This window comes from Guillardia theta (assembly GCF_000315625.1).
Source record: "Guillardia theta CCMP2712 unplaced genomic scaffold GUITHscaffold_140, whole genome shotgun sequence".
Lineage (NCBI taxonomy): Eukaryota > Cryptophyceae > Pyrenomonadales > Geminigeraceae > Guillardia > Guillardia theta.
Genome location: NW_005434534.1, coordinates 144,211 through 165,674, shown reverse-complemented (window position 1 = coordinate 165,674; position 21,464 = coordinate 144,211). Strand labels below are relative to the sequence as shown.

The window sequence follows — 21,464 nt, the reverse complement described above, 5'->3', positions numbered from 1 at the left end:
GGGGGAGGAGGAGGAGGTCGGCTCACTTGTCATCCTGGTCAGGCTCTGCTGGAGGTGATCTCCTATCTCTTCAACCGTCGGGCTGCTGTCGCGTATCTTGCCGCTACCGTTCGCTCCCCTGAGATGATCTCGTTCCTGTGCGAGGAGATGTCAAGACTTGGCATGCAGTTCCAAGACGTGGCGGCGGAAGCGCCGAGACAAGATTTGTTCGGCTCTTACGCTCTTCTTCAAGACGCTCGAGTCAACCTCTACCGCATCGAGCCCGGCAGCTGAGTCGATGGCGGATCGTACGGGGTCGGGGGCCGCGTACGTTTGGAGTCCGCCGTGGCCGTGTCATATCTGACTTTGCTCAGGACTCGGGCGCGGGAGCATGACAGGCTCCCGAGCTTTACTCAAAGTTAAGTGCAATATGATCGGATAAAAATGAACGAGGCCCTCACAATGCCAGACCGTCTCGGCAATGCCGCAGAGCGGCCCTCAGCCTCGGCCCGGCCCGCCGCCGCTTTCCGCCGTGACGGCGCCGGTTCCCCTCACGGTCGGACCCGCGGACGGTGGCGTACGGGCGGGTCACAGACTGAGAGTCGGCCACCGTCGCCGCCATCGCGGTGCCACGGTGACTGGCAGGCCGCCGCGAGTTTCGCCCGGAAGTCATTGGATCGGATGCCAGGCAGACTCGGGCCGGCCCGGAGGCCCGGCACGCACTGGCACGCGGCCCGGCGCCCTAGTACGGTACGGTACAAGGTACGCCGTTCCGGGACCATGTGAGGCTTCAAAGTTTTGAAGCTTGACTGATCAAGTTTGAAAACTGAAACACAAATTTAGGGATTTAATTTCATGGCAAGTTCATCACCCTTACAAGGACCCCACCCCACCTTTCCTGACGAAGTTTGGGGTCCTGTTCCACAAGAGTTCCGACTTCTTTAGAAACAGAGGGGTGGGGGTTTGACAATCAATTACCCCTACCCATGTATCTTACCTACCCACTCTCATCAAAAATTTGCCCGATTATTCGGGTGGGTACAAAGTTTAAAGACCCCTCTTTTGTTCTCAATCATATTGTATTTGCACGGGTACCAAATGATTGTAACCCCCTTCAGCACACGATTCAATTCCAAGTACCCCTTAGAAATAGAGGTCCACACCTACCCTACCCTTTCCAAAACCTTATTCATCAACTTGATGCGGGAGGACCCCCACACGTGCCCTCCCCCCCTGACGATGGCAGCGCACCCTATCCTATAGCCCGACTCCACAGCTCATTGCTATCCTCCTCCTCCTCCTCCTCTTCCTTGTCCTCCCTCCTTGTCCTCCTCGTCCTCGTCCTTGTCCTTGCCCTTGTACTCCTTTGAACCAGCATTCCTACCAGAGCTTTCATCTCCGACCACCACCTCGTTCCGTTCCGTTCCATTCCAGACATTGTTTGTCCTTCTCATTCACTTTGAAGTGCCCTCCTCCTTGTATATCCTTTCAGAGATTTCTTCCATATCAATATACACTCCGGGCCTTGTTCATTGTCAATGCTTCTGTGCTTTCGATGGCTACACCTCCCCCCGGTGGCAAAAATGAGATTTCGTCTCGTTCAGATGTTGTCCGGCCTATGTTGCTCGTTCCTCACTCTGGTATACCTGCCGATTTGCTGCTTCTGAGCGAACCTCTCTTATCTGTCATCACTTTCGAAATGTTCTCCTCACCTAGCCTCTACCCTGCTTACCAGTGCTTGACGTTCACCATTCGTACCTTATCACTTGGCTCGGTGCATGAAGCTGTCTGACTGCTGGCAGCCCAGGGTTTGGCCGTTACAGAGCACAAGAACTCAGGATGAAAATCGATCCTGAAGGTGATGGAGCAGGAGGGATTCTTTCATGGGGTGACGCGTCAAGCAGCAGCCGAGTCGCGCCCCAAGATCCCTGAGTTGCGGCATCGAGACTCGCTCACAGTGGAGGTTTCGACTGCTCCCCGTCTGTTACGTTCGCAATAACATTTCCTGCAAGGTCAAGACACGATGGATATCGGCGCAGACTCAGAACGACCTGGCGCGGATGGGGATGGCGGGGTTGGCCAGCGTCGTAGCGCAAACATGCACGCAGCCTGTGGAGGTGGTGAAGACGAGGCTGCAGATCTCAGGGGAGGTGGGAGCGGCAGCGCACAAGACGTACAACTCATTCCTGGGATCTGCCACGATGGTGGCGAGAAACGAGGGTTTCTTTGGCCTCTACAAGGGGATGTCGGCAGCCGCGCTCCGGGAGATGTCGTACTCGTCGCTAAGGTTCGGCCTTTATGAGCCGTTCAAGCGCGTACTGGGGGAGAGTGATGCGAAGCACACTCCGATATGGAAGAAGTTTGCCTCGGGGGCAGCGGCAGGGATCGTGGGATCAGGGCTGGCCAACCCGACCGACGTTCTCAAAGTTCGCATGATGGCCAACGAGGGCGAGCCCAAGAGGCTCATGACGATAGCGAAGGAAGTGTATGCTGACGGCGGTTTCACTGCCTTCTATCGGAGCGTGCATACAACGATGATTCGAGCTGCCATTTTGAACGCGACCAAGCTCGCAGCTTACGATGATCTGAAACAGAACCTCCTCAAGCACCACATCATGCAAGAGGGCATGGTATTCTCTTGAAACTCGCCCCCTCCCTCGCTTGTTGACCTGCTTGTCTCTTTGCAGGCTCTGCACTTTTGCTGCAGCATGTTTGCGGGGGTGATGGTTGCTGCGACTACTAGTCCAGTAGACCTTGTAAGGACAAGATTGATGAATCAGCCAGCCGGCAAGAAGCTGTATTAGTCAACAAGTGCCCTGTAACCTCCCTCTGACATTCTTTTGTCCCTTGGCTTCCTCCCCCCCCCCCCCCCCCCCCTCTTCTCTCCCCGTTCTCCGTTCTCCGTTCTCTCTCCCTCTCGCAGGTACACGGGCATGATAGACTGCGCCATGAAAATCGTGAAGCAGAATGGGGTACGCGGCCCCACTTCGCTCTCGCTGCCTTCTTGACGTCCCCGCAGATCATGGCGCTGTACAAGGGATTCAACGCTCAATGGATGCGGTTCGGTCCCTTCACCATTGTGCAGTTCATGGTACGTCGTTCTTTGCCCGCCCCCGCCCTCTCACGCTTGATGCTTCGCAGTGTTGGGAGAGGATGAGAGCCTGGTACGGCATGAAGGGCATCTGAGCCCAGTGGGCGGCGGCGCTATTGTTATTGTTTCTACGATCGCATCTGAATTTTTCTCAAGTGGAGTGAACTTTCTAGTCTGCAACTTCTAATTGAAAGACTGCGACTTCTAAAGACTGCGACTTCTACTTGAAGTTTGTACTCTTCTATGTGCTCCTCCCTCTGCCTCTGCTCTCCTTGTTTCCCTCTCCGATGCCGGCAAGAAACCGTGGCACTGGCTGGCATCCTCTGATTCCACACTTCACTTCTTGATCGCATTGCTGTCACTTCACTCTTGTGTTCCCTATCACACAGCAGCAGAGATTCTTTCTTTTCTATTCTTTTCATCTGCTCCATTTCGTGTCTCTATCAAATTCCTTTGACTCAAGTCACTTGATGATAGGATAGCGCCTTGTATAAATATCCTCGCTCCCTCCTGTTGTCCTAACATGTCCCTGTCCTCGGTCTCAGTCCAAATCCCTCCCTTTGCCTGCCCTTCCACTCCATTGCTCTTCTCTCCCTGCCTCGCCATGTTTCTCCGTTGGTTGCTAATACAGTACATGTTGGATCCGGAATTTGAGAGTCGTTACTATTCTTTACACTACCCCTCCAATTTCATGATTGACCCCACCCTTAGAACAGTCATGAAAAACCAAAACATTCTCACCCCCTTCTTTCCCTTGATATGCTTCTAAAAGTACCCCCATCCATAAACATTCAATCATCCCCACCCCCTCGAATTACCCACCCACCTCCTCATCCGATCTCTTAGTCCTGAGAGTTCACTTCCACTTGTTTTGATTGCCCACCCCAGCCTCTAGACCCCTACCTACTCAAACTATAACAGACTACCCACGTAAATCTCGGTCACATTTGACCCCACCCTCCAAATCCAATGTAGCCCTACCCCACAATTTCCCACGGGTCATCTTCGGCGACATCCTCGGCAGCCATGGCAGAGGCGGCAGGGAAGAACCTGCTTGACGAGATGCTGGAGGAGGCGACAGAAGCGCAAAAAGTGAGGCCATGCGTATGATCTCCCTCCTCCCTCCTCCCTCCTCCCTCCCTTCCCTTCCCTCCTCCGACAAGTCGTCGGACATGATCGTCTTGTCTCCAATCAGTTTGAAAGCCCAATATAGTCTGACCGCACCATCTTGTACCTCATGTTGTGCAAATGACTCTCTCTCAAGACCATTCCCGTCTTCATTCCCATCAAACCCATTGAACGCTGAACAACCATGTTCCAACTCGGAACAAAGTGCCTAGCTGTCTGTTTCACGCTCTCCTCGTCTCATTGCTCTCTTTTTACTGACCCTTACCTTAGAACTCTGCTTTTGGTGCTGGATCAGGCTACAGCCAAGAGCAGGTCAATTCCTCCGGATCCCCCATAATAATTCCTCTCACCGCCACCTCTGCCACCTCCGCCAGCTCTCCCATGCTTCTCCATCAGAATGTATGGCAGCAGACAATTATGGTCTCAGGCCTCCCTCGCTGACCGTGAGCTTGTTGCATGCAGGGTAACTCCGAGTTCTTCACCTGCAAGTACAGCTGTGGGTTCTCCGGGGAGTTCGAGGCCGTGGACGCGCATGAGAGGCAGGGCGACTGCGTGCAACGCGTCGTTGCCAGCGAATCGGCGGCAGAGGGCTACGTGATGAGTCCTCAGAGCGGGACCTTCGGGGGTCTGTTCAGCGACAGCTTCACCGTCGACAGGTCCTTCACCTCGTACGTGACCAGGATGCCGCAGCTGCCGCCGAAGCCATGCACGGACTGCTCGTATGCAAAGGCGCAGTCAGAGGCGCTGTCGAAGCGGCTGGAGGACCTGATCAATGCCAAGTATCAGAACCAGATCATCGTCAAGGAGATCCTAGTCCCCGTCCCCCAAGTCAAGGTGGTGGAGCGAGTTGTGGATAGATACATCGAGGTGCCAGTGGAAAGGATCGTCAAGGAGATGATCGAGGTTTTCGCACTGGCCCCCATCTCCACAACCTCCTGACAACGTCCCCGCTCTGCAGGTTCCCGTCCCGGTCGAGAAGATAGTCATTCGTGAGGTACCAGTCGAGAAGATCGTCGAGAAGGTGGGCACTCGCCTCCGGGTCGAGGACGCTGAGCAGAGCGCTACAGGTCATTGTCAAAGAAGTTGAGAAGATCGTTGAGAGGGTGCGTTCCTTGTGTTCCTCACAGTCCCACAGTGTCTCACGAGCTGTTTGCAGGATCCTCCCGCTCCTCCTCGTCATGTAGCTACTTCACTCTGCTGCATCTGCAAGGAGCTAACTGTTGTCTTCCTCAGATCGGCCTCGGGCTCGGCCTAGAAGAGACTGTCGATGGCCGCATCTACGTTGCGGACATCGTCGAGGGATTCGCAGCCTCTCGCAATGGGCAGATCCGGGTGAACGACACGATCATTGGGATTGATGGGATGGACGTCATTGCAAACGGGCTCAACCTCAAGACCCTCATCAACGTACGTGTTCTCTTGCTGGTTGCCTTCCACCGCTCATCTGACAAACGGCTGCCAACAGCACACCCTGGGCCCTGAAGGTAGCTCATGCAGCCTAAGCCTGTCTCGCGATGGATATCAATTCACTGTCAAGTTGACAAGAGTCGATGGGAGTCAGGTGAGTCCCGGCCCTTCCTCGGCCTTTCCTTTTTCTGTCTCGCTGCGCTCGTCGAACCGCTCAATCTGCGTCTTCATATCCTCAACTCCTTGTCCTTTTCCTCTTCCGCCCTATCTTGTGCCCTAGCTAATGTCGACATCACAGATGTTGCGGAGCCCGGATACCAGCATCTACGGTCCGAACTCCTGCACTATGGACGCAACACCTCATACTCACTTGTTCTCCTGCAGCAACTCCGGATCTCCGCAGCAACCAGAGACTTTCTTCACAACCCTACCTCCAATCCTCAGTCAAGAGTCAGTAGTGAGTGCCCATTGTTCGTTCCTCTCTCTTGGCTCATGTTGCCGCACTGTGCCAGCAGCACGCCTGCGAATGGTCGAGCTCAGGATGGATGGTCGGGCTCCTCCGGGGCTGTGAGCATGGAGAGCAGGGGGCAGGAGCAGCAGGGCAGCATGATGGATTCTTGGTTCTTTAAGGGATTCTGAACATGATTTGGCATCGCGTGAACGTAGTTGATGTAAGAATATGACGAACACAGGAACAACCCTTGGGCTTTACGGAAAATGTTCACGTTATCGTAAATTACACTGAAGACCTCCTTCCCTCCCTCCCTCCGTTGCTTCACGTCGTCATTGTGCTGCGAGAGTCTCGCTTGATGCAGCGCCGACTGGTTCATCCATGTGCTGAGCTCAGATCTCAGGTAGCTGAACGACCTCGCCCAACTTTCTTGACGGGCCGGATACGGTGATGCCCTGGGTGATGATAATCTTCGACTTGTCCCTCTTCCTGTACGGTTTGCGTTGGAAAGGAGCGAGATGCTTCCTGCTCTCATCGGGATCGGAGGCATCCGAGACCTCGTCAGAGTTGGGGCCGTTAAGCTCCTCGTCGCTGTATGCCATCTTCTCCTGCAGTAGAAGTTTTGACTCAGGGCCGTCGGTGTTCAAGTCGCTCCTCAGGTCTTGAAACAAGTTCTCCTGCGACGACGACCCGAGCACCTTCATCTGGCTCTGCTGTGCGAGGGTTAGCAGAGACTCCGAGGACTTCGACACCTTGAGGTTTCCCATCGAGCGGTGCATCGATGGTGTTGCAACTGGCTCCGGAGAACGTGAGTTGTTCTCCTTGGCGATGACGTGTGCCCAGTATCGGGAGCCACTGCTCTTGCTGCTCCTTTCACTCGACGCAGCTCGTTCAAATCCCGACGGAGCTTGAGGGGCAGGTCTTGAACGGTCCAGGGAAGACGTCCTTTCAAACCCTCCGCCCGCCCTCGCTTTGTCGCCGGAGGGCACCCGCTCCACCAGAAAGCTCTTGCTCCCAGACAGGTTGTTCCTGACGTCGATTGGAATCCCCTCAGTACTCACCCTCCGCCCCTTTGGCATGCCCATATCCGTGTTGCCGATTGGAATCCCCTCAGTGCTCACCCTCCGCCCCTTTGGCATGCCCATATCCGTGTTGCTCACGGACCCTACATCTCCTTCGACACTTTTCCTCCTCCCGTTGATATCGACATAACTCAAGATCTTCTTGCCCATCAACGAGAGCCGTCTTAGGGAGTCCCTTCTACGAGTCACCTTGGCAGACATGCACAGGAGCAGCACGCCCCAAAGGACAAAAATCACCATGAATATAGCTGATGCAATGTGTATTCTGAATTCCACAGCTCGAATCTCCTTGAGTATTAGCCTGAGCTCCTCCATATCAACCACTTCCGAACTCACCATCTTCGCTGTTTCGGACAAGCTATCACGGTATCTTCGATTAAAAATCAGCCCAAATACTCTTTTTCAGCTCCCTTTAGCGGAAGGACACCAGACAACTCTTGTGCGGCGAGCTGTCACGGTAATGCTGATGCGGATATTTGTGGGGGGGGGGGGGGTGAGGTTGAAGGAATCTAGCACGTGAGAAAAGACGGGGAGAGGAAGGAAGGAGGAAGAGAAGCCTGAGTAGGTGCCTTCGCAGGAAAGGGAGGAGGAGGAGGAGGAGGAGGAGGAGGAGGATCAAAGGGTTGAAGCCAAGAAGGCGGCAATAAGCTGTTGACCGGAAGCAGGGGTAGGGAGGGAGGGAGGGAGGGAGGGCGTATTGAGTTTAGGGGGTGGAGCCCCTCAGCCTCCTACGTGTGGTGGTTACAATTATGGGTGGGTAGCCATAGATGGCTGTAGGGGGGGTGGGGGTAGGGGAGGGTACAGTTTTTACCAAAGAAAGGAGCAAACTCGTGGTGGGTAGGGTCTGCAACTGGGCATATATAAGACATGTGGAGGGGTGGTACAAAGATAAAGCAATCAGCTTCTAGGTTGGTGGGTGGTAGGGTACCAATCCGTACGGGAGGGTGGGGTAGTCATAGTCATAGTGATAGGGGCAAACTCTGTCCAGGTACCCCCCAGTGGTACCCGTCAATTCAAGGTCTTCGCCTGGGGGAGTTGAGGGGTAGTCGTGTATATCTGGTTGCCCAGCCTCTTGCCAGATAGATATTTTTGTACAGGTACGGGTGGTTCTGTGGTATCCACTGGGGTGGTGGTACTGTTGTTCCCTATGGGAAATGGTCCTAGATCTGAATAGTGTCGAGGCCATAGGAATTGGGGTACATTTGTGGTAAATGAGGTACACCCACCCCAATACCTCACACCCCAGTGTTTTCCCGGATTATGTTGATGTCCGTGGGGTGGTAAAGGGGTGGTGTGCATGACTGTGACACAAGCCAGGGTCCTTCTGGGGACTGGGGGTAGGAGTGGGCAGTATTTCTACAAGGGGTGGGGTGGTCCATTCGACCCAGATATATGCCTACCGACGACGGAGGAGGTTCAAGATAGGGTGGGGTATGATGATCGACGGGACAAACAACTAGACATATGGGTGGGGTAACCCGAACAGGGGTCTGTAATAGGAGGTTTACTAGTGGTTAAGAACCATTGAATGGGTGGTGGGGTGTAGACGACAAGGGGTGGGGGTAGATGTCACGATCACCCCCTTGGGGTCGGAGGGACAGGGCACGGTCAACATGAGATTTCATTTTTGAATTAAAAGGTGCACATGGTAAAGTTTAGGATATTAATATAAATTTCAAATCTCAGAGAGAAAAATTCATATTTTCATTTTCCGACAAGCCGGGCCCCGGTGACTACGGAATGGCCGGCTGCCGAGTATTTTTGTTTACTTACGGCAGGATCCGCACCAAAACAAATGGCGCCAGAAATGAAGGCTACACAGGACACGGAAGCCTCGAAATGACAGGAGATCCTGTCCCCAAATGCTTTCACAGGGCTCAGATCACCTGGAACTTCATTTCAAGTTTTGAGAGGCTGCCAGACTATCCAGGGTAGTTGTTTTTTTGTTCGCGGCTAGCACTGCCAACCAATACAGAAAACCTTCAGCGTCTCATTTTGTAGGTGGCAACCAGTGCAGGCAATAACGGGAAGAAAAGCCTTGAGCGGGAGAATGTGAAGGTAGGTAAGACAATGATATCATAGATGTCTTTATTTGATCTGTAACCCTCCTCAAATTTGCGTCGAGATTAGCTGGGTAAACCATGATCACAAAGCACCTACAACATGGACATTTCAAGGACTGTCTCCATCAGCCCGCAGCTGATGGTGGTTACACTCCCCCACGTACTGGCCATGCTAGTCGTCAGGTCTGTGCTGTGAAGCACGCGGCCAATTCCCAGGAAAATATTTGTGCCGTCCATAAAGGTGTCATCCTCAAAGCACCTCTGCTGGACCACACACAAAGGTGAAGAGTAGAGATGTGAAGTTTATTTGACAACACAAATACACTGTCCATTCATGGCATAAACAGCAAAGGAAAGGACAGACCACCTGAGCAGTTGTTGACGATCCTTTTACAGTAGAGGGGAACCACCAGGGGTGGTGAGGCTCACGCACGAGCGAGCATCCCTCGTGCGTCCGCTTAGATCTGCTGCCTGCTCCTCCTCGAGGTTCAGCCAATCGTACCAGTACAGGGGGTAGGAGGTACCACCCGTACTTTGCACACTCTGTCGCCCAACAGGGGTTGTGCTCCAGAGGTCCAGTAGCTCTTAGAACCCTTGCTGCACTCGTGGCTGTAAGAGAAGACCATAGCTCTGTTGCTGCCCACTCCTGTTCAATAAGATTCCTTCCTGCGGAGGTTTGAGCTCGCCTTCGCAGAGCTCTTATACGCTCCAGCTGCTGCCTTCTTGGAGAGTACTCTCTCTGAAGACTTCGGCGCTTCCAGCTCGCTGATTTTTCTTCCCAGCTGGTGCGATCGTCGAGCAACTTGGCGACTTCGTAGAAACCTAAAATGTGTCATGCAAAGCATTGACAGCGTTATCAGACCCGCCGATGATCGAAAGTTCCATCTCAAGCACCTGGCAGCCTGCGACAACTTCAATGAGACACGACAACTCGCTCTCCTTCCCCTCCTTCTCCTCCCCTCCCTCCCATAACACATCCTGCTCTCACTTGACTTCTCAACGTTGAGCGTGTACAACCTGCCTGCTCTCGCTGTCAGTTGACAATTCCCTTGTACGCTGCTGGTCAGCTATCCCGTGTCGTCAAGCTCCGACAAGAAGACTTTCCTTGTTTCCCCGGCTCGCTAGAGGAAGAGGTCGTCGCCCGATAGGCTCGTGAGTCGGAGACAGACACGGGGAATAGGACGAGCAGTGAACAAGTCCAGGACACGGACGAGGAGGGGGCTCACAGTGACGAGGAGAGCAGCCACCCTCTGCTCGCTGATCTTGTTCCTGGCAACAACCAGCTCTCCAAGCAGCACGAATTCCTCAACCGTCCCTCCTCCTACCGTTGGCACCTCGCTGTCGAACTGAACGTGGAAGGGGAAGGGGAAGTTTGTGATTTCTCGCACCGTGGCCCACTTGTGGTAGCTCGAGTCAGTGATTGGTTCCAACCCCTCGATCTCCACCCTCGTCCTGCTCCTTCTACTCATGAGCATGCTCGCCGCCCCGTTCACGTTCTTCCTCCCATCCCTGTCCAGCTTGACGCCCAAGGGAAGCACATCCTCAGCTTGTATCTCGATGGGCTGAGTCCCCAGCTTGTATCTCGATGGGCTGAGTCCCCAAGCAGGGAACGATGAGCACTTCAAGCTCAAGCTGCATGCTGCATGTGCCAAAGCTGTTCCGGCGGCGCCGTCACCTGACGTGCACGTGAGGAGGGCGAAGAGATCGACAGCCAGGAGGAAAGAAAAAGGAGCGGAGCCTGGGAAGACAAAGGAATAGCGACGAGGACCAGAGATGCAGCACATGGTAGGCCATGAGGGCATGAGCGGTATCGCTTCTTCTGGCGTCCTGAATATCGTACAAAGGTGAAGCTACACGGACACGTGTCCCATACCCCTTGGGATCCAAACGACAGCGGAATCAGTGGCGGGCCTACTCCCAAGCCCCCTAATAAGGCTGAGATCCTACCAGAAAGAAAGGAGATCCTACCAGACTCTCACGGGGGCACGGTAGCAGAACCAAGACGCTGCTGTCTGCGTCGCCATGGCCAGAAGTTCAAAGCATCGTAAGAATGCGGGCAAAATCATCCGCAAGCTGAATCAAAACAAGTCTTGCAACAGTGTCGAAAGTCAACTCTATACCAACCTTGCGCCTGTCACAGTCCCGATGATGCGCTTTCCGAGCTTGAATCGAATAGAAGATCTTTCGTGGATCAATACTGCTCTGTATCGCATTGCCTGGAACAACATGTTCGTCGCGGGGAGATCATCGAGTCAACTTCAAGGCATTTCTGAAGAAAGCAAAACGTACACCTTGAATTGCGAATTTCAGTTCGACCTCTATTTTCGAATCTTACTGCAAGTTACCCCAACCATGACTTTGAGAGGAAATTTGGAATGCGTACTGGACTTTGACGATTCTTCGAAAGAAGCCAGCTCGCTCGTCATCGCCTTACACACATACGGTAGAGAGGAGGACGAGGATGCCAGAAAGCAGCTAGAGCGTCTTGTTCTGATGGAAAATGATCTTGTACATTTTGAAATCACTCAATGTACCTCAAGTATTGTACAGAAGTTCTGGCAACTTGAAACTGCTTTGTCGCTCAGGCAACAAATGTGGCCACCGGACCAGGCTGAAAGCAGCAGCACCAGGCTGGTGGCGATGGGCGTGATAGTCCGAGGAAGCAAGGCTGTCTTCGTCGACAACGCCATTCATATTGTTAAGGAATGGCAGCTGGCCAAGGAGGCTAACATCTTACTAGCTCAGTGCGGAGTACCAATCTTCCTGTGTCATGCAGAGCCTCAGACTGTCTGTAGCATGTTCAATGACGTGAGAACGAGCCTCAAGGTACTTCAAGTCATGTCGGATGACGCCTCGAATTTTCGACATCGGTGACTCGCCCCTTTAAAGGAATATCGAGACGACGTCGTTCAAACGGTTGAGAAACACATGGTATGTAGAGCACGGTGTTAGTAGCGGAGGCTCGAGTCAGCCTTGAAGCGGCCACTGCGAGGGATTGACGGTAACAATGCGGCAGGAGCCTGTCAGCAAGGATGTACACGAGCTCGAGAGCAACACGGGTACGATGTTGTCGGTGGGAAACTGATCTTGACAGACCGTCTGACATAGAGGAGCCTCACGATTGTGCCAGGGGTTCACGAAAGATGTGCAGGAGCTGAAGGGGATCATGCGGAAGCTTTTGCAGGATATGCAGCAGGTGGGTCAAGAGATGGCTATCAACTGAGTTGAAGGGCCGGGGAGATGCCACGGTGCGGAGTATGATTCGTGTGTAGATGATCCATCACCTTCAAGCCCTGAGGAATATTCGGAATGACCATTTCTCGCAGCAGCAGCCTTACCGTGGCACGACTGTCGATGAAGCAGGCTGACCGGCGTCACGGCACTGGTATCGTAGAACAGTATGTACTTTCAATCATTCTTTCTCAGTCATCCAGTCAGCCATCTCTCTATAGCGCTTTTCCTGTTCAGTGTGTAACAACATTTCTATCGCATTGCACACAAATATTGCCAAGGTATTTTCTTCCCTGTTGTATTCGACCCGATCGCGGCCGAGTCGCATGCCTTGGCATCCGACGTCAAAGCCTTTCAACCAGACTGGTTTCCTTCAGTGCAGGTGACGCCCTCCATTTTCCGAGTTCGCAAGGGGCCCTCCTTCCATCGCCTCCGTGCTGGGCCGCCTGTTTCGCCAGTATCGAGCTCGACTGTGCTTAGCAGGTGCTCAGGCTGTGCTACGCCTCCTCAGTTCTCGTGAGGTGGGAAACACGGTGCTCCTGCTCCGCGCCATCCCTTCAATTGTTTTAGTATCAAATTTCATTCATCACTCCATCATGAAGTTTCAGCAAACGCAGACAAGAGGAGTCTCTAAATTTTAGCTTCTACTCATGTCACAGTTTGATTCATAACGACATGAACATAATCGGACAAAGATAGTACGGGAAAACCTGTGAATTGAGATGTATCTTCACATCAGACTTGACCCAGATGCAGGGGCTCAGTAAACAGATGTACAGATCTTAATGGAATTGATGTCTTTCCGCGGCATGATACGATCGAAGAATTGATCAGCATGCTATGATATCTCTATACCCAGCTCCTCAAAATAATTCCAATGCTTTGGCAATCCAATCGCCTCCATGCCGGCTTACGGACTCAGCCTGTGTAGCGTAATTAGGTGACCGCATCAAGGTCTGGCTGTTGGATCAATAAAGAATGCAGATAACGACTATTGCTGAACGTGACTATCATTCTCATTCCTGAGAGCCACTGATTACTTGAAACTTCATTGAATTAGACTGCATGACATGCAGCACCTTCAGGACAGCGCTATCAGCAATATGAGGCATACCGTGACCTGGAACAAGATGCTTCTACAGAACAGGAAGCGCGTGCAGCATGAAAGGGGGCACTTCTGACAGCGCGTGCAACGTGAAGCGTGGCGAACTTCAAAGGTACATCCTCGCAAAACATTCAGTTTACTGCGTCTCCTCGTGATCATCTTACAGCTTACCAAGCGCGACCCGACATCCAATGCAAAAGGCGCCAGCAATGCAAAACATCCCCACTTCTGACGAGTTGCAAGAACGAAGTACTTACAAAAGGTACTGAGGAAGAACTTTTAGACTAGTTATCTTACGTATATCGCTTTCGACGTCATAAACATTATCTCTGCCATCGATCTCTTACCACGCTCTTTCCTTGTCCTTTCTTCTCTTCCTCCTTACCCATCCAACACACGCCATCATTCTGTCTTCCACCTCTCTGGCAGTGAAGTCGTCGACCTGAGGCAAGCCTTCTTGCATCGGGTGACAATCAGACCGGGCCGGTCTCGAGCATAACGAGGATTGCCTGAGTCGATTGACCTTCAAGTCGTTAACCAAGCTATCGACCATATACAAGCAAGCTATCGACCATATACAAGCAAGCTATCGACCATATACAAGCTCCTTGACCTTCATCCCCTCATTCGAAAAGGAACTCGAACCTTCCAGACTATCTTCGAGAGTGCTATAACTGCTTCGGTATCTTCAAATTACTGCTTCACTGGTCAGCCAGTGACACGGACTAATGAACTCTTGCAAGATGATGCGTTGCGCTGGCGGATCGCAGGCACACACGGAATTCCCAGTTCATTCCCAGTGTTCCAGTGAACACTAATAGATATGATAATAGATTTGTACAGGCGTTCAAGCTTAGTTTACTTCAAGCAATCAAGTCTCCCAGAGACACTTCGCCTCGTTCTCCTTTCCCTTCCTGCAGGAAGGAAAGCGTCTCGTGCCCATGCTGATGACTTACGGGTAAGTCCTCCTCTAGCCGTTTGTAATTATTTGTCGGACCCTGAAGTTCCATGACCTGTGATTGCTGTCCTGTAGAGATGTGATAGAAGCTGTCTCGCTTATCGCCTGCTGTCTCCCATGGGTCCTAGGTTCCTGCTGTCTTCTTCGAGGTTTTCCTACCTCGTCCCTATTGAGCTGTTGCTGTCCTTTCCGTCAAGTGAGGCTTGCTCCGAGTCAGTTGCTTCTACAACCCCACCCCCCCTCCTGTCTGTTCCGAGGGGTCCCCAGTTTACTTATCTTCAACTTGCCCTGTCATCGCCCCATGGTCAGCTCCCCCACTCCCAGCGGTGCCTCTAATGACCAAGGTCCATAGTATGTGGTAATTACCTATTGATATACTTATAAAATCACACATGAGACCATGTATGTGAGGTACAAATCGTCCTGCAGCCTTGCTTCGTCGACCCTTGAGTCATCGACCCTTGCTTCTTCCACCCACATCCCACCCACCCCTCAATTTGCCTTCTAAAACCACCCACCTATCCTCATGGCGAGAAGGAACCCCTTTTTCTACAATCAGCTCCTGGGTTATGTACCCCTCCCTCAGATCGATGATACTTTTAAAATTCTTTATTGTTAAAAAGGTAGCATTTCACCATTCGAGGGAGGCGCTTCTTGTCGAAACATTGAGATAATACATCCTTTGAGAAAGGCATCAATGGGGTCATATCGTCAGGAGATAAGGTTTCGGTAGCACTTTTAGAAGCATATGCAACTCAGGAAAAACAATTGACTCACACTGAGTTTGGAATACCCTCCTCAAACAAGTAAAACATGGGGGTGAGAAAGCAAATAAGGCGAAAGAGAGTCCGAATTGGCTTTGGTTTTGTTCTTCTTGTTCGCATTTCTACTTTAAAACAAAGTCTTGATTTTAAAACCAACAAAACAGCCAAACGTTGGGGGTTCCCATCCTTCTTCCATGACGCCTGGGGCCGTATCTGCTTAAAAGAGTTTTTGAAGTTATAAAACAAATCTTTCTCGTACGCGTATAGTACCCCCTAATGGGAGAGGGCTACATGGGTACTGTACCCTACCCGTCGATTTGAACCAATTGAAAGGAAGCATCCTTGACCGGGTCACGAACACTTGATTTACCTTAATTGTATCTATAGGTAATAGTGAGTAAGGATCTATTACACAACCTGTACGATTGTATCCCTACCCCTCTCCAAAATCACCCCACCCCATGGGAAATTTCAATAAAAGATTATTGTGTCTATATAGTTTTTGGGACCCACCCCCAATTTGTACCTGTTGATCCCCTAGGACCCCCGTACTTTCGCTATGAAGTACCGGTGCTTTAGCCCCTGCTTCCCGCTCCCTCCGAGGCTTCAAAAGCATCTCCGCCTGCCTCGCAACCCATCTTGCTCACCCTTCCCCACGCGTTCAGCCCCAACTGAAAGCTCTTCCTCCCTCGTCCTCCTCCCCTCGAAGTCTTCTGACACCAAACTCACACCTCCTGGCTTCCCCCTTCGAACCAAAACACCAAATGGAGAATTCGAACCAGAACGAACATGACTACGATCAGCTTCCGCCAAGGCAGAACAGCCTTCCCCTTGCTGCTGTTGCCATTCCACTGTGTGCTGCCCAGTTGATGGGGACTCGCCACATGAGAGGCAAGGTCATGCAGCTGTTGAGAGATCCTCACGTGTGGCTTCCATGGAAGAACAAGAACCCATGGAAGAACCCGCTTCAGTCCTGGTGGCACAACCCTCACCCTTGGATCAACACGAAGCCATGGAAGAACAACAATCCCTGGCACCCTGTCACAGGGCAGAAGCTTTCCGTCTGGAAGAACCCTGCTCCGTGGAAGAACCCTGCTCCGTGGAAGAACTCGAACCCGTGGAGCCCTCCTCCTTCTGGCGGAGGCATGAAGGCTTAAGTCGTCTATAACTGTGTGTTCACTTACAATGTGCATTAGTGTGCAATAAAACTGTCTTTACTTCAAAGCTTTCGATTGTTGCCATGAATACTTCAGACTTCCGTAGAGTTTCGACACTCACAAACAAATCCTGTGCTAACTACTACCTCCACCAGAATAGACGAGTTGGATGTTTAAGGGTTTAGACGCTAGCAGATTATCAATTCTTCGACACCCAAGTTCGAATCGTATCGTTGGTCCCTCGGATCTGATCGCGCACAGATCAGTCATGTAAGAATCTCCGGATTTATATTACCATGTTCCCGAACGATCCATCTTGAAGCTGCTTCGTCGTTTCTGGCGTCAACTCTCTCATTTTCTGCGCATACTCCTTGCTCTGATGCGTATGCAGCAGTCAGCCAGTCTGAAGATCCTCTTGAGCACACTCACGTCTTTCACGTTATAGTATCTCTTGGTGGCATACCACGCCACACCACCTCCAATCAAGCAAAGAGCAGAACCAGCAATGAAGGCACCTCCTATCGCTTTCGCCTGACAAATCGACGGGTCATGGCCAGTCGCTAAGAAAGCGAGCAAGACATTTCGATTCGCAGATTCGTAGAACTTCTGTGCGCGGAACATCTCTCTCTTGGTCATCGGGCGTCTGGCAGTTGCACACTTGAGAAGAACAAAAGGGATGGAAGAACGTGAGGAGAGCAGAAGGGATGGAAGAACGTGAGGAGAGCAGAAGGGATGGAAGAAGTGACACCATTCACCTTTCTTCTGGCTGCACCTCCATCGACTTCATGAAGTCGTTGAGATAAGCGTAACGGCCTCTCGTGATGGCGTGCAAACCGTCTTGGGCAACCTTGCAGGATGGTGACGTAGTGCATAGGGTTGACCAGAGTCCTACCTCAAATTCTGCATGCGTTTGTGGTTTGGGGAGCTTCACGTTCTTCATGAAGTTTTCTATCTCTTGCAGGACCGAAGGACCTTGGGCCTCCTGCCTGAGCAAGCATGACCTCCAGCTTCCCTTCCAACCACCGAAGCTTACTTGATACGGGGGTGGATGGTCACAGGCGGAAGGTCTTCCACGTTGAACTTCGCCATGGCTCGTGCCGCGCTGACTTCAGCAAGGATGTCAACACCGTTGGCCTCTCTCTTCAGTGCCTGCGACAAGTCTCAACACATGCAAGAGCACGCCGACGGGAGAAACCACCTCTTCGAGTCTCTGCCTCGCCGCGTCCAGCTGACCGGATTCCTTGAGAGCATCTCGAATTGACTTGTACGCATACTTGTCTTTCTCTCGGGCAAAGTGAGTTTCCTCCATCCTTCCCCTTGTCTTGAAGAATTTTTGCGACATTGCGAAGTCGACTGTAAAACTGAAACTGTTGCAATAGTGGTGAGTCTCAACCAAGACCTCTTTGCAGAAGTCTATTTAAATCACAACATGATTTGCGTTGAGCTCTCATCATCAATAAGAAGAATGTAAGTGTTCGGGTCACTGTGTTGCAGCCATATTTTTGGTTTGGTTTTGCAATCAATTTTGACCCACAAATGTAAGGGAAGCTGAAATCGTATTGAGCCTGTTCTAATGAAACCTAACACGATTGGTTCTAAGCTCAAGACAAATCTAGATGAAAGAGACATGAATATGATGAAAATAAGAACAAGACAAGCATTATTGTGACTCTGATAATAATAACATATACATAAGCCAATTTTGTTGTCAGTTCATGCACGATAAGTGGAATTCAGAGTCAACGACAAGTTTGCCGTGATTGAACGCAATGATCGTCATGTCAGTTCATTGGGAAGAGAGAATAGGAGCTCTGAGAAAGCCGAGACTTTATGTCGTAAGTGAACAAGTGAACATGGGGAGGGTTGTAAGGAAAAGGTCGCGACGTTCGACGAACGGCAAGCTCAAATCAGTTCTAGAAGTGCAAGAGAGCGGGAGCGCAAAGAAGCAGCGAGGAGATGAAGGGATGAGGAACAGACAGAAGGGGAGGAGGGAGGGAGGGAGGCGGGGGGGGGGCGGGGGAAGCGGGCGAGCGGCAGGCGCCGCCAGGGGGGACGCAGACTGTAGCGGACAGCATGGTGAGGCGAGCCCAGAAGAGTGTCAGCAGAGGGAGGGTTGATACCTGGGGGTGGGGTAATATTCCGGGTGGTAGGGGTTATGATGAAGAAGGGGTGATAGGAAATGAAATGACAGTGAAAGAAGGGGTAGTGTCAACAGGAGGCCACTTTGCGAAAGAGGGTGGGGGTAGTATCTCAAGGGGTGAAAAGGAGCAAAATAGGGATGGGGTAGTCGGGGTCACAGCAAGTTCGCCTCGGCTTTTCTCCCAGCAGGGCGAAACATGGCAAGGCAGTCGGTATGCCACGAGGAGGAGGCAGGAGGCAGTCCTAGCTCGGCTCGGCTCGGTTGATCGGATCGATATCTTGGTACGACTCGACTGCTCGTTGTCTCGCTACCTGCTCGTCTAGTCTTCTCGAGGAATCCTCCCTTGTCCACCCTTCCTTACCCCTTCCCGCTTGCCTCTCCTCCAGCCCCACAGTGCATCTGGATAGGAGTAGCTTCCTGCTTTGATTCATATCCTCCTTCACACCCTTGCTTTCCCTGATATGATGTTCCGCGGTGTCAGCAAACAGTCTGTAGCCTTCGCTCTTGGCGGCTTCGCATCTTCCATTGTGGGCAGTCTTTTCGGCCCTTTCTCGGTCATCCTCTTCACTCGAGTTGTGCGTCTGCAACCCTCCTCCTTCTATGCCGTGCATGTCGTCTATGCCGTCTGGAACGCCATCAACGATCCTCTCTTCGGGTGGATGATCGACCAGCAGGCCGACCGCTCCCACCGCCGCCTTCCTGTCCTCAAGTACGGGGGTCCCATGTGGAGCCTGAGCTTCATGGTCACGTGGTATCCCTGGTCGTCGGACGGCAACTCATGGGCGGCTGTCCTGCACTTCGCCATGTCGATGATGATGTACGATGGCTTCCTGACCTACGTCATGATCACCAAGTGCGCCCTACTCGCGGACCTGTGCGTCGACTCCAGGGAGCGGCTGAAGCTCAACTGGTTCTCCTCCTGGTTCGGCTTGGTCGGCTCCTGCATCGGGACGACGGCATACTACCTGTGGGACGAGGACAACCTCGACCCCTTCCGGCGCTTCTGCTGGGGGTGCTCTCTGCTCTCTGCCATGGCCTGGTATGCAAGCGGCTCGATGCTCGTGGTCCCGTCTTCTTGCTCCAGCGACCCCTCCTCCCACTCGCCCAGTCAAGCCATGCTGACGGATGTGCGGACGGAGGGTGAGAAGAGTCGATGGGGGCTGCAGAGGTTGGGAGGATGCAGGTTTGGCTTGCAGCGATGGATGGAATTCGCTCGTCAGCTCCTACAGCAAAAGAACTTCGTGCTCTACGTCTGCATGAATGTGAGAAATCCTCCTCCCCCCTCCTCATCCCCCCCCCTCCTCCTCCTCCCCTCCTCCTCCTCTTCTCCTCTTCTCCTCCGCTATCTCGCTGACGTTTGCTGCCCCCCCTCCAGTGGATGATGAATTTCAACGTCACGCTCTCCAAGTCCTTCTTCATCTTCCTGGACAAGCTTCTCATGACGCCCCTCCTCCCTCCTCCTGCTCACGCCGCCTTCACCGCCCTCGTCCTCTACCTCCCCAAGATCGGGGTTCAGCTCTTAACGCCGCTGGCGAGTCGCTGGGGACTGCACCTGCTCATGTGGCGGGTGACGATAAGCATGCTGCTGTCGTGCGGTCTTGCCCTCCTCGTGGGCATCAGCCACTACATGACCTGGTGCTCCCTGTACGTCCTGCAAGCCCTCCTCCTCACCAGCTGGGGCTTCTACGACCTGGTGAGTCAAGTAGGAGGAGCAGGAGGAGCAAGAGGAAGGTTCAGGACAGAACAGGGTTGTAAAGGAATGGGGTGGGCTGATCCTATGCGTGCAGATCATGGCGGACGTGATCGATGAGGACGCGGTGAAGTGGAGGAGGAGGGAGTCGGTCGCTACCTCCGTCCATGGCGTCCAGTCGCTGCTCGTCAAGCCTTCGCAGTCTCTTGCTCCGGTCGTCGGCGTCTTCATCCTAAACTCCTTCGGTCTCAGTAAGGACAGCACCCCTGAAACGTCTCCCCCTCCCCCTCCCCTTGCTGCCTCCGTTTCTGCTCCTTCCCCCGCTCATCTCCCTTCTTCGTCTCGCTCCTCCTCCCCTTCAGACCTCCAGGTCGCCATCTTTGGCCTCTCGTTCGCTCTTCCCATGCTCTGCTCGGCCCTTCAGCTCGTCATCTGGTACCATTACGATCTCAAGGGCGAGAGGCTGGCAAGGGTGAAGAACAGCTTGATGATGATGAAGCAGGAGGAGAGCGAAGAGAAGCGAGTGGACGAGCGGGAGGAGTGAACATCTCTATCCTCGCCTCTCGTCCTCTCAGGCTACCCCCTCCTCTTCCTGACTCTCCTCCCCTTCTCTTTCTCTCCCGCCCCTCAGCTCTCCTCTCCTCCTAGTTGTTGCAAGAAACTTGTGATGGCTGTATTGAACTCAAGCAAGGGCTGCAGTATGTAACATCGGGGGTGACTTGGCGCACGAGAAAAACAATATGTGGAGCAGGAGGAAGCGGATTCTTCTATGCTTCTTTCCCCTTGTTCTTGCGCTCGTCCGGCAGGCTGAACAGGAGGATGAAGAGAGCGCGAGCAAGAGAGGATGTTCTACCTGTAGAGAATCGTCGCTGCCAGGACCAGAGATGTTCCAACAAACCTGAAGGGTGAGGGAATGAGGCAGGAAGGGGAGGGGGAAGGGGGACGGGTCTGAGAGGATGGGGGGCAGAAAGAGGAGGGAGGGGAGGGGGTGGAAGTGGGACGAGAGGAGAGGAAGAGAAGAAAATCACCAGGCGGTGGTGGGGAAAAACTTGAGCGCAGGGACCATGTACATGGAGATGATGCCTGAAGCGATGATGGACTGCCGGACATCAGCATCAGCAAAAGGAGGAGGAGGAGGAGGAGGAGGAGGAGGAGGAGGAGGAGGAGGAGGAGGAGGAGGAGGAGGAGGAGGAGGAGGGAAGGGAAATCGAGCACCGA

General features: G+C 52.8%; 9 protein-coding genes across 9 annotated transcripts; 5 read left to right on the top strand and 4 right to left on the bottom strand.

Moving 5' to 3' along the window:
- Positions 1-1,818: 1,818 nt before the first annotated feature.
- GUITHDRAFT_147042 (hypothetical protein) lies at positions 1,819-3,165 on the top strand (the record flags this gene model as incomplete). Its single annotated transcript, XM_005821651.1, has 7 exons — positions 1,819-1,837; positions 1,884-1,942; positions 1,992-2,609; positions 2,667-2,776; positions 2,903-2,951; positions 2,999-3,070; positions 3,121-3,165. 7 exons carry the CDS (start codon positions 1,819-1,821, stop codon positions 3,163-3,165), a joined length of 972 nt encoding a protein of 323 aa, XP_005821708.1.
- A 931-nt stretch (positions 3,166-4,096) lies between these two features.
- On the top strand, positions 4,097-6,234 carry GUITHDRAFT_147041 (hypothetical protein; the record flags this gene model as incomplete). The annotated part of the gene is given in 10 exon segments (XM_005821650.1): positions 4,097-4,162; positions 4,469-4,510; positions 4,573-4,641; positions 4,661-5,101; positions 5,157-5,219; positions 5,266-5,301; positions 5,432-5,605; positions 5,664-5,759; positions 5,904-6,062; positions 6,121-6,234. 10 exon segments carry the CDS (start codon positions 4,097-4,099, stop codon positions 6,232-6,234), a joined length of 1,260 nt encoding a protein of 419 aa, XP_005821707.1.
- Positions 6,235-6,296: 62 nt separating this feature from the next.
- Positions 6,297-6,667, bottom strand: GUITHDRAFT_155666 (hypothetical protein). The gene has a single exon (XM_005821649.1). The coding sequence runs from the start codon at positions 6,656-6,658 to the stop codon at positions 6,449-6,451; it is 210 nt and encodes a 69-aa protein (XP_005821706.1). The 5' UTR covers positions 6,659-6,667; the 3' UTR covers positions 6,297-6,448.
- Positions 6,668-6,711: 44 nt separating this feature from the next.
- Positions 6,712-7,378, bottom strand: GUITHDRAFT_147040 (hypothetical protein; the record flags this gene model as incomplete). The annotated part of the gene is made up of 2 exons (XM_005821648.1): positions 6,712-6,717; positions 6,755-7,378. The coding sequence occupies 2 exons, from the start codon at positions 7,376-7,378 to the stop codon at positions 6,712-6,714; spliced, it is 630 nt and encodes a 209-aa protein (XP_005821705.1).
- Positions 7,379-10,322: 2,944 nt separating this feature from the next.
- On the bottom strand, positions 10,323-11,225 carry GUITHDRAFT_147039 (hypothetical protein; the record flags this gene model as incomplete). The annotated part of the gene is made up of 2 exons (XM_005821647.1): positions 10,323-11,051; positions 11,181-11,225. 2 exons carry the CDS (start codon positions 11,223-11,225, stop codon positions 10,323-10,325), a joined length of 774 nt encoding a protein of 257 aa, XP_005821704.1.
- Positions 11,224-12,424, top strand: GUITHDRAFT_119157 (hypothetical protein; the record flags this gene model as incomplete). The annotated part of the gene is made up of 4 exons (XM_005821646.1): positions 11,224-12,027; positions 12,091-12,132; positions 12,218-12,274; positions 12,332-12,424. The coding sequence occupies 4 exons, from the start codon at positions 11,224-11,226 to the stop codon at positions 12,422-12,424; spliced, it is 996 nt and encodes a 331-aa protein (XP_005821703.1).
- Positions 12,425-15,851: 3,427 nt separating this feature from the next.
- GUITHDRAFT_166144 (hypothetical protein) lies at positions 15,852-16,481 on the top strand. Its single transcript, XM_005821645.1, has one exon. The coding sequence runs from the start codon at positions 16,024-16,026 to the stop codon at positions 16,414-16,416; it is 393 nt and encodes a 130-aa protein (XP_005821702.1). The 5' UTR covers positions 15,852-16,023; the 3' UTR covers positions 16,417-16,481.
- Positions 16,459-17,785, bottom strand: GUITHDRAFT_155665 (hypothetical protein). The gene is made up of 8 exons (XM_005821644.1): positions 17,615-17,785; positions 17,450-17,565; positions 17,309-17,402; positions 17,172-17,263; positions 16,996-17,059; positions 16,846-16,947; positions 16,712-16,792; positions 16,459-16,663 (listed from the first exon to the last, which is right to left on the bottom strand). Exons 1-8 carry the CDS (start codon positions 17,756-17,758, stop codon positions 16,616-16,618), a joined length of 741 nt encoding a protein of 246 aa, XP_005821701.1. The 5' UTR covers positions 17,759-17,785; the 3' UTR covers positions 16,459-16,615.
- A 1,259-nt stretch (positions 17,786-19,044) lies between these two features.
- On the top strand, positions 19,045-20,733 carry GUITHDRAFT_48279 (hypothetical protein; the record flags this gene model as incomplete). The annotated part of the gene is made up of 4 exons (XM_005821643.1): positions 19,045-19,818; positions 19,932-20,249; positions 20,344-20,550; positions 20,617-20,733. Coding segments are annotated over 4 exons (1,416 nt in total), but the record flags the coding sequence as incomplete, so codon positions are not given.
- Positions 20,734-21,464: the final 731 nt, after the last annotated feature.